The sequence below is a fragment of the Thalassophryne amazonica genome, chromosome 3, assembly GCF_902500255.1.
Source record: "Thalassophryne amazonica chromosome 3, fThaAma1.1, whole genome shotgun sequence".
In the NCBI taxonomy this organism is placed as follows: Eukaryota; Metazoa; Chordata; class Actinopteri; order Batrachoidiformes; family Batrachoididae; genus Thalassophryne; species Thalassophryne amazonica.
This window is the reverse complement of record NC_047105.1, coordinates 85,444,643-85,455,598: the sequence shown is the minus strand read 5'-3', so window position 1 is coordinate 85,455,598 and position 10,956 is coordinate 85,444,643. Positions and strand designations below refer to the sequence as shown.

The 10,956-nt window shown below is 39.8% G+C and overlaps 1 protein-coding gene across 1 annotated transcript; it reads left to right on the top strand.

The window, feature by feature from the left end:
* Positions 1 to 2,618: 2,618 nt before the first annotated feature.
* LOC117507205 (keratin, type I cytoskeletal 18-like) lies at positions 2,619 to 7,591 on the top strand. Its single transcript, XM_034167020.1, has 7 exons — positions 2,619 to 3,237; positions 4,686 to 4,768; positions 4,930 to 5,086; positions 5,180 to 5,344; positions 6,895 to 7,020; positions 7,147 to 7,367; positions 7,520 to 7,591. Exons 1-7 carry the CDS (start codon positions 2,764 to 2,766, stop codon positions 7,557 to 7,559), a joined length of 1,266 nt encoding a protein of 421 aa, XP_034022911.1. The 5' UTR covers positions 2,619 to 2,763; the 3' UTR covers positions 7,560 to 7,591.
* Positions 7,592 to 10,956: the final 3,365 nt, after the last annotated feature.

The following is a 10,956-nucleotide window of genomic DNA, read 5'->3' as shown; positions in this document are numbered from 1 at the left end:
TATGTTTACCACTGTGTTACATCACCTTTCCTTCTAACAACACTCAATAAGCGTTTGGGAACTGAGGACACTAATTGTTGAAGCTTTGTAGGTGGAATTCTTTCCCAATCTTGTTTGATGTACGACTTCAGTTGTTCAACATTCTGGGGTCTCTGTTGTCGTATTTTGCACTTCATAATGCACCACACATTTTCAATGGGCGACAGGTCTGGACTGCAGGCAGGCCAGTCTAGTACCCGCACTCTTTTACTATGAAGCCACGCTGTTGTAACACGTGCAGAATGTGGCTTGGCATTGTCTTGCTGAAATAAGCAGGGACGTCCCTGAAAAAGACGTTGCTTGGATGGCAACATGTGTTGAGCCAAAACCTGGATGTACCTTTCAGCATTGATGGTGGCATCACCAGCCCAGTCTCGCCTTTTTTTTTTTTTTTTTTTTTTTTTTGTGCTCCTGTCACGAAATGATTCAAATTTTCCTGACGGGTTTTTTTTTTTTTTAACTCACTATTACTAACCCTACTCCTTCCCCTAATCCTAACCATAACCTCCCCCTCCCTCCCCCCCCCCATTTCACTTTAATTTCATGCAGCCATCACGGAATGTATTAGAATGATTTTGTGCTGCCTTGACAAAAATATGGCGCTTTTCGTCATAATATCACTAACCAGTAGATTAAATTAGATTAGATTTTCCGTGCAGGAAAAAAAAAAACCTGTCCAAAAAAAAAAAAAAAAAAAAAAAAACCGGGGTGGGGGGGTTGTCCTGACAGGGGGGTTCGTGGTTACAACGCGCTCAACTTTTGTTCAGAATCAGCTTCTTATCACTGATAACGACACAGCTTCCCTCTCACTCATTCCCGCAGCTTCACAGTGCTTTAAACAGTGTAGCGACAGAAAGCATGCAGCGAAACGAGACGAGTCATTGGATAAATGCTGGGCTTTGTCCCGCCCATCGGACGCTCAGCATGTCTGGGGGTCTATGGGGCAGTGGGCTGGCCTCGGCTGGCCCAGACGCTCAGCTTCTACATGATGATTGGATGATCTGTCTGAGGCTGAATCCCTTTTTAATTGACAGCGAAATGAGCGAATCAGCGATCTTTTGGTGTAAACATCCGTGGGAGCATTTTCATTCTTTTCTGAGTTGAACCGGAGACTTTTCTAATCCTCTTAGTGGCATTTTCTTTGTTAAAAACGACTAGCGACAAATCGAGCTTCTATTTCTGGTGTTTTTTTTTTTTTGTTTTTTTTTGTAGCTGCTTGTGTTTGGAGACTGACTTCTATCACTCTTTCTGACTTCTGTCGCAGTTTCTGTCCCTACCGAGCAGCGGGTGCTGCTGAGCTCCTCCACCGTCACAAAGCACTCACAGACGGACACACTTCACACTAGCCTCGCGCCAGTCCCAGCTAGCGAGCTAGCTAGGTAGCAAGCTGCACATAATGGCAGACAATTTGAATGTTGTGGACCGGATTTTGGCGAAGCCATTTGATAGTCTTCCTTACGAAGAAGCCATGGCTGCTGTCATGGCTTCAGCTCGCAATGGTTTGCAGGCCAAAGTTAAAGCAATAGCCCCCAGTGCAATGTGTGCATTGCTATGCACACAGACTGAATCTGGTTCTGTCTCAGGGGACTAAATGCTTATCTGAGTGCAGAATATTTTTTGCATCACTCTCTGAGTTTGCCACATTTTTCTCAAAATCTTTTCTTGAGTCTGCAGGCTGCTCAAGGTTGCCCAGAAATGCTCCTACTCTATGGAATTTCACATCACGGATAGTGAGCACTGTGGCAAACAATTATGATGCCCTCCTGCAAACTTTTGAGATGATCAATGCAGATATGTCCATGGATGATGACACATTAGACTGTGCCAATTTCTTTGTGTTTGTTATTGCAGTAGTCATTAAAACCGGAAATTTGTTCTTGAAAATAGCTGTTGTGAGTTAATTTGTGGGATTGTGGGTGTTCTGGACGAAGTTAGTGTTTTCATGGGTGGTGGGGCGGAGGTGGTGGCCATGTTAGTGTGCGCGGGGGGGCACACAGGGGGTTTCGCCCGGGGAGTAAATCACTCTAGGACCGCCATTGCAAACATGTGTTCTTTGAGAATTCATCAACTTTCCCAGTCTTTTGTTGCCCCAGTCCCAGCTTTTGTGAAATGTGTTGCAGGCATCCATTTCAAAATGATCAGACATTTATACAAAAACAAAAAAGTATCAGTTTGAACATTAAATATCTTGTCTTTGTTGTGTATTCAATTGAATATAGGTTGAAGAGGATTTGCAAATCATTATATTCTGTTTTTAATTTACATTTCACACAAAGTCACAACTTCAGTGGAATTGGGGTTGTATTTATTTTAATAAAAGGTGGAAAATACTAATGTACATGTGGACTTAGTCTTTTCTCTATCCTTCCTGTAATTTCTGCTTGGTAAAATAAAGCTACTGCTGCAGCTGATCAAATGTCCGTGTTTGTACAACCTAATGTGCTTCATTTGTGTTTGGACAACCCCTGCAGAACAGAACTTAACATGCGGGTGAATGAACACGAGAGAGAGAGAGAGCAGAGATGAGAACAGGAAGAGAAGTGTGGGGTGATGAAGTGGGCAGGGTCTGAGAGACCAGCTGTGATTATTCATGGAGGGAGGTTTAGGAGGAGTATAAGTTCCCCACTTCCGTCTGCCAGCGTCACTTTCTCGACCAGCCAGCAGTGAGCCTCCACATCTCATTTTTCTCTTCATCTTCTGCCGTGCCTCCGAGTCTTCTCCAAAATGAGCTACAGACCAGCCAGCGGGCAGCAGACATCTTCTACACGCATCTCGTACACTCGCTCTCAACCCGTGCACCGAGCTTTCAGCACTTATGCAGGTGCTGGTGGACAAGGCGCCCGTGTCTCCTCCATCTCTACAGCCGGTATGCGTTATGGTGCTCCAATCATGTCAGCATCAGCCTTCAAGCTGAGCAGTGCAGTGGGTGGAGGTGTGGGTGCCAGGTTTGGTGGTGGTAACGCAGGTGCTACAGTATCTATGAGTAGCAGTGGAACCGGCGGTGGGATCCTGGGCAATGAGAAGGGAGCCATGCAAAACCTGAATGACCGCCTGGCCAACTACATTGAGACGGTGAGGAACCTGGAACAAGCCAACAAGGAGCTGGAGTTGAAGATCAGAGAAGTCCTGGAGAAGGGAGGTCCTGACATGAGAGACTACAGCAAGTATGAGCCCATCATAGACGACCTACGCCAGCAGGCAAGTATCAAAAAATGAATCAAATGTTCATTCAAACAGAAATGTGGAAGTGCAGAGTGAGGCAGAACATGTTAAACATGTTGCAAAACTAGGGAGCAGACAAACGACGAGGTACAAAGGAATCCGAGTGGGACAGCTTTTCTTTTGTTGGTTATCAAATTTCACCCAAAAGAATGAAGGGTGTGGTGGCATGGGCCTTAACCCCACCCAACCAAAACTCCAACTCCAACCACAAACTAGACAGAACTTCCGCAAATGAATCAACAACACAAGGGCATCATCATCATGATCACGAGATCCAGACTGAAAAGAATGCAAACAACCTTCAACAGGCATTTCCAAACACTTCAGTGAGGAAGTGGTGATTCTGTGTAGGAAGGCTGCAATATGAACCAGATGTGTGGCAGCATTCACAAAGGATCTTGCACTTGCAGCAGGGCTCGTGTGTGTGTGTGTGTGTGTGTGTGTGTGTGTGCGCATGCACACGCACGTGCGCGTGCATTGCCTGTACAACAATCAGCTCCAGTCAGTGGAATCAAATGTCACATTCTTTTCCAGAATACTGACTTTGTCCCAACACGGAGGAAAAAGGATAGATGTGAAAATTTAATTCAAATCCTCACTGAACAACAAATAAAACTGCAATTGCTTCACATCACACTTGTGGTGGCAAAAAAATATAATGTGTGTTTCACTGGATTTTATTGTTTATGCATTTGGCTCCTGTCTCTCTCTTGGGTTATCTTGCACACAATGCACTGGAGTCTAAATATGAACAATGTTTGACCAAACACAGTTATATCCAGTTTTCTGACCTCTGGATTTTTATTTAAAAAATTAGCTTGGTTATATTAAAACATATTTTGCATTCCATCCTTCTGCATTTGGAACTGAAGTGGATCCTCAGATCATAAATCTTACACAATCAATCTCTTGTCAGATCAGTAAAATTCTACAGTATCTTATCCTACAATCACATTCAAAGAGAGAGAGAGAGAGAGAGAGAGAATGCATAACAGTGGGTGGAAAGAAGAGAAAAAGACAAAAGTGCTCTGATTCAGACAAGAAACCCATGTTTCCAAGAGCACTAAAAGAAAACAGATTCTGCTTTGGCACTGAAACATCCTCTTTTCTTGTTCTGCAGTTTTGTGGTAACATTTGTTTCAGTGCATTACTGTGGATTCAGCCATGCTGTGGTCTCGGTTGTGCTCAGTGGGTCTGGAGAAATAGCACAACACTGCAAAACTGACCAGTCTTATATTTCAGCTGAACAGTGATTAGTGTTTAGTATTTAAAAAAAAAACACCTGATTACAACAATTACAGGTTTTGTAACAGGAAAAATTACAGGGAAATGAGATTTGAAAGTTCAGTTTTATTGGAACCAAAAGATAACAACTGTCAATTTTTGTTGTTGTTGTTAACATGAATCCCCTTTCATCTGTCCAGATTTTTGACAAGATTGGAGAAAATGCTCGTTTTGCCCTCCAGATCGACAACGCCCGTCTCGCTGCTGATGACTTCAAAGTAAAGTATGTAGTTTTCAGAGTAATGTGTGTTCCTTTACATATTCAGCCTTTGCATGTGGCGTGTTATTCAAGCTGTTTTGCATTTTGTCACCTTTCACACACTACACAGTGAATACACACTGACTGTATCTGTAACAGCAATGGCCTCTGTTGACTCTTTGCAGGTATGAGAATGAGATGGCAATCCGCCAGTCTGTGGAGGCTGACATCGCTGGACTCAAGAAAGTCATTGATGACACCAACATGAACAGGATAAACATGGAGAATGAGGTTGAAACTGCTAGAGAAGAACTAGTGTTCCTCAAGAAGAACCATGACAATGTGAGGTTACAATACTTCCAGACACTCATCATGTCTTCACTCATTTTAACAGAACTGTAAATGGGTTACTGAGCATTTCATTACATGCTGCAGGAAGTGATGGAGCTGAGAAACCAGATCGCCCAATCAGGTGTGCAGGTGGATGTTGATGCTCCCAAAGGTCAGGATCTGTCTCAGATCATAGAGGATGTGAGGGCCAACTATGAGAAAATTGCCATGAAGAATGCAGAGGACCTGAAACGATGGCATGAAAATCAGGTAGTGCAAGTGTGATGAAATATATGATGTAGAACTGCAATTAAAGATCTTATATTGCACAAAATACACAAATGCCAAATACTACAAATATGGTTGGAATTTAAATTTAAACATCTGACAGGTCTGGCAATTCTATCACTGCAGACTCAGAAATTTTCTTGATATAAAACAAATTTTAGGCCTGACATTGCTCATTTTAGAACTGTGGGGGGAAAACCCATAAACTGAGCAAAACTCCACAACTCCACAAAGAAAGGAATTGGGCTTTCATGAAATCAAACCCACAACCTTTCTGCTGTGAGGCAAGTGACTTAACTATTGTTGCACCAAGATGAATATTAAATTAACTTCACAGTAAATGTAAAGCAAATTGCTTTAAAAACTAGTTAATGGATTATAAAGTTACCTGAATATAAAACAAACACAATACAAAGTTATTTGGATGTAAACAAGCTATTATACAAATAATGTTTTTTCACGGCTCGTTGAATGTAACAATTCATCTTTCACCTCATGAAATATTCAACCCAGTCTCACGGCAAGTCATGATTCAGCAGCACGAAATATACATTAATGTATTGGTTGGTGATATTGTGATGAAAAGCGCCTCTTTTTCGTCACAGCAGCACGAATTCATTCTAATTCATTCCGTGATGGCTACACAAAATAAAAAGAGAAGCGGGGAGGAGTCGGGGTAGTTATGGTTAGGGTCGAGGGAAAGAGTAAGATTAGGTTATGGTTAAGGTTAGGGTTGGGGGTAGGAGTAGGATTCAGAATTGTGAGTTTAAAAAAAAAAAATCACGAAAATTTGACTCATTTCGTCATGGGAGCATGAAAAAAAACGTGAAACTTCACTGAAATATTCTTACCATTGCACAAATGAAAGCTACCTGAAAGCTAACTAATGCTTTGCATTAAATTAACAGAATACAAAGCTAGACAAAATCTATCTATAAAACCTACTGAAATATAACTGAATGTAAAGCTTACTGAAACGAAATGAAAGCGAAACAACTGTAGAAATAACAACATAAAGTTGACAGAATATAAAGTTAACTGTAAGCTAAGTCAGGCTAAAATGAATATATAGTTAACATATAATTAACTGGGTAAAAAGCAAAGTGAAAGCTAATTATCTGGAAAGCTAGTTAACTGGGCATTAAAAAACTGAAGTTAACAGCCCAGAAAAAAAAAAAAATCAGAATCTGAACCTAAATGAATATAAAGCTAACTGAAAATGTAATGACTAAATTAAACAAAGTACAAGGGGAGACTGAGATGTTTTGAGCCTGACCCAGAAAAAGCAGGATGTAGTTCTCCATCTTTTGCATTCTGAGAAACAAACATTTCTTGAGAATTGTGTGGGTGCAATACTGAGAATTGCTGGTTTCTCAAAATGCAAAAGATGGAGAACCACACCCTACTTTTCGTGGTCAGGCTTAAAAAAATTCTGTTGCCCTCATATATGACTCCTTTTATTTTTTGTTTTGTTTTTCTTTTGTTTGTTTGTTATTTTCCATGCTAACAGAATTTCTGCATGTCATCATCAGATTGCAGACGTTCAGGTGCAGGTATCACAAAACACAGAAGCTCTGCAGGGAGCCCAGGTGGAGCTGAGTGACTTAGCTCGGCAGATACAGACCCTGGAAATTGAACTTGCATCCCAACAAAACCTAGTAAGCAATGATAACATAATTCTGTCATGAATAACTGCCGAAGGCTTAAACGTCTTCCATATTCCGAAAGCAACTTATCTGATAATTTCTCGGCTGACTGTTGTGCCTCTTTTAACCCTTTATCAGAAAGCCTCCTTGGAGGATACCTTACATAACACACAGCTACGTAACAACATGGAAATGGAGAAGTACAACAACATTATTGTCCATCTGGAGGAGGAGCTGACTAACTTGCGTGCCAACATTCAGCAGCAGGCCCAAGAATACCAGACACTGCTCAACTTGAAGACCAAACTTGAGGCAGAAATATCCACCTACAAAAGCCTCCTGGATGGTGGAGACTTCAAGTAAGCATTGCACAGAGTAGCAGAGAGGTGAAAGTATGTCATTATTACGATGGGTTTTGTGGTTTTTCACATCCTGAAGTTCACAAGTAAGTTCCAGATGAAAAATATCAACATTTTTTAATGTTAAAATCTTTGGTTTGTGTTCTTGGCAGGCTTCAGGATGCCCTGGATGAGCTGGCTGCTTCAAGCTAATTTGGAATCAAGTCTGGGTCCATCTCAAAAATGTAGGCAGAGTAACCCACAACGATTCAAACAGCTGTGGCTTGATCATTACATAACAATCATTTGAAATAACCATGATCAAAATGATCTTTACAGAAGAACAAGCTGATTGTCATGCAGCTAATCTCATTCTGAGCCACATCTTTGAAGGATTAACTGTTTGGATCTTCAATTTAAAAAGAAAATGTGCAAAAGCCCAAGCTATTTTAAAAACCAACTCAAAAAAAAAAATAATAAACAGGAATAACAACTTCTGAAAATTGTGACTTTTGTGTCTTTCTTTATAGTTAAAATACAAAATATAAAGTTGAACCTATTTTGTATAGTTTAAAATATTCAGTGCATTAAAATAGTGACTGTGCAGAAATCATATTATTCTGCTGGAACAGGATTTTGTTGGTGGAAAAAGGAGAAATTTTTCCTATGTGTGTCTTTCGTGACACCATACCAGGAGTACCAATTGCAAAGCTTTGTAAATGCTAAGGAAAACTGCTTTAAAATAATTGTGTTGATAAAAGTGATCTTTTTTTTTTTTTTTTGGAAAAATGGAAAAACAATATATGATTCTACAGTCAGCTTAAGTGCATAATAGATTTACATGAGTTTAAAAATGAAATAACACAAATGTCCTCAATATCCCAATGTAGATGACTGGTTGCAATACACAATTATTTATGGTATGTTTATCCCAAATAAATGGCAACTTTTCGTAGAATGTGAGAAAATGTTCAGGCTCATAGATTTATGTGGACATGCAGAAGTTCTAAAGACAAAACAATCACAGGAACTAACGCCACAAACATTTCAGCTCAGCAATACACAATGTAAGGAAAATCTAGAAAGAGACTAATGGACAATGTTTAAAGCCAACACCTGATTCTAACCAATATTTAATCACTACTTTGAGACATCATCTCAACATTTTGGCAGCATCAGCCAATGCGTGTTCAATATTAAATCAAAATACTCAGAAAAGTCATTCTAGACACACGCCTGCCTGAAACGTTTTCCTACAGTAGACTCAGAATTTTCTCATTACTCTATTGGTGGTTGGTGGCCATCTTGAATATGCAAATTAGATTATCTTACATCACTCACAAGGCATTTAAATGATATTTTTGACAACTTAATTTACAATGAATATGTGGAATTGAGTCCACCTGAAAAGAAATAATCAGTATAAAAAGATAAAATATGTTAAGGTATGTGCAATATGCAAATTTGCTCATTAAATATGTGAGATACAAAAATGGGCCCTGGTTGTAATCAGTTTTAAAGAAAACAAATTCCCTAGAAACAGCAGATAAATCCTTGGGAGAGACTCAAATCAAATCAATAGAGAATATGTAATTCCTTCAGGTGACTGGGCAAACGTGTAGGCAGTGGCAAACTCATAACCTCTACCGTCCTCTGGTGGTTGGTGGAAGTAATATAAACCTTCTCCATGTCCACATCAATCCAAGAGCCTAAACATTTTCTCACATGCTACAAAAAGCCCGCATTTATTTGTGACAAACATACCACAAATAACTAAGCTGTGTGTTGTAGGTAATCATCTACATCAGAAATGCAAGTGAGTCAAAACCAGGTTATTGCAAAGTTTGGGGAATGTTGAAAAATTGTCCATGTTCCATAAACGTTTCGCAGGCTGTTGGCAGCCTAATAGGAATATGCATTACCACAGGTTCATACAGAAATACAGGCTGTGTAGTATAAACTATATGTTGTAACCAAGCAGTAAACTTTGATGGCATCAGATGAGGCCCTCCCAGTACAGTACAGAAAGTTGCAGTTCCTTGACTGGCCACTTGAGGCTGGCTCCAAAACAGAGGACATTCCCATAGGAGCCTGTGTTAAAATATCCAACTTTACAACAGAAATAAACATATTTACAGCCTGATACGAAAACAGGTTTTGGTCTCTTTTGATTTCCCCCTCCATGACAACTGAAGGGGGGGAGGGGGGGGGAGGGGATTTTTTTTCTAATTTCTTAGTTTAAGATGTTAAGACATAAGTTTCTGTAAATTCAGGGCGCAGCCACTTTGAGTGATCGCGGCTGAACAGAGCCTCTCATACCATCTGTGTCTGTTTGACCTATTTTATGACAAACACCTGGAATAATATGACTTGTGCAGTGAAATGTCCTAATGGATCACCTAAGACGTCTTTGCTGCAATTTTTGCACTGAATGAAGTTCTTGTCAGACAGGGTTGCCAACTCTCACGCATCTGGTGTGACACTCACACTTTCAGCATCATCTCACACACAAGCAAGAAATGTCACATCAAAATAAAAATTTCTCTTGTTTATTTTCTATTGATGACTAGATTAGACCAGACCACAGCACATTGTTTCTTAATGAAAGGAGAAGAGTTTAAGGTGCACACCTGAAACAGCTGTTAACATCTGTTTACAACATTCTGACTGCAGTATTCTCTGATCGCTGATTCGCTGAAAACCTTGCAGCTGTGTTCAAAGTTCTGAGTTCAGACAGAATTCGAGCAAAGCTTCGGAGCTTATTTCTGAGTCGGCCACTTTTTGTATGACAAAGGTAAGCCAATAAAATAGTCTAACAAATCAAATAATCTATTGTCTAATAAAACTGGGTTGTCACTACAGATGTAGTCTTATCAGTGTGTTGACACAGTAAGCTACAGACTTTAACTAGTTGCAAACTAGGTAATTTAAAGGACATGTTGTACTTGAATGAATGAATGAATGAATGAATGAATGAATGAATGAAAACTGTTTATTTCGAACATTTGATACAACAACAATTACAAGATAGATCAGTAAAGACAACAACAAAAAAGTTCCTACTGTGTACCCAACATGTCCGAAAAGGGGTAGGGTGAAGCATCAGCTTATTTATCCCTACCCCTTCTTCCCCACAACCAGTAATACCCTTTGCCACATATACACATAGATTCCTACACACCTAAACCGATAATATATATATATATACATATACATATACATACACATATATATATACATACACACATCAACATACATACACATATACATACACATATATACACATATACATATATACACATATATATACACAAACATAAATATACACCTACACATACCTACTTACATACAAAATACTATATATTTACAAGCCGAAGCAAAAAACAAAAACACCCTAACCCTCATTACCCTTCCTCCTCCCTATACCCAGAAAAAAACATATTTTTGTACCGCTGTTTGAACTGGTTCATGCTTGGACCTTGCTTGAGCCCCACTCCCAATCTGTTCCACATCCTCACCCCACAGACAGAAATACAGAAACCTTTTAATGTTGTTCGTGCCCACTGATGCTTTAAATTAAATTTCCCCCTCAGACTGCAATCCCTTGATC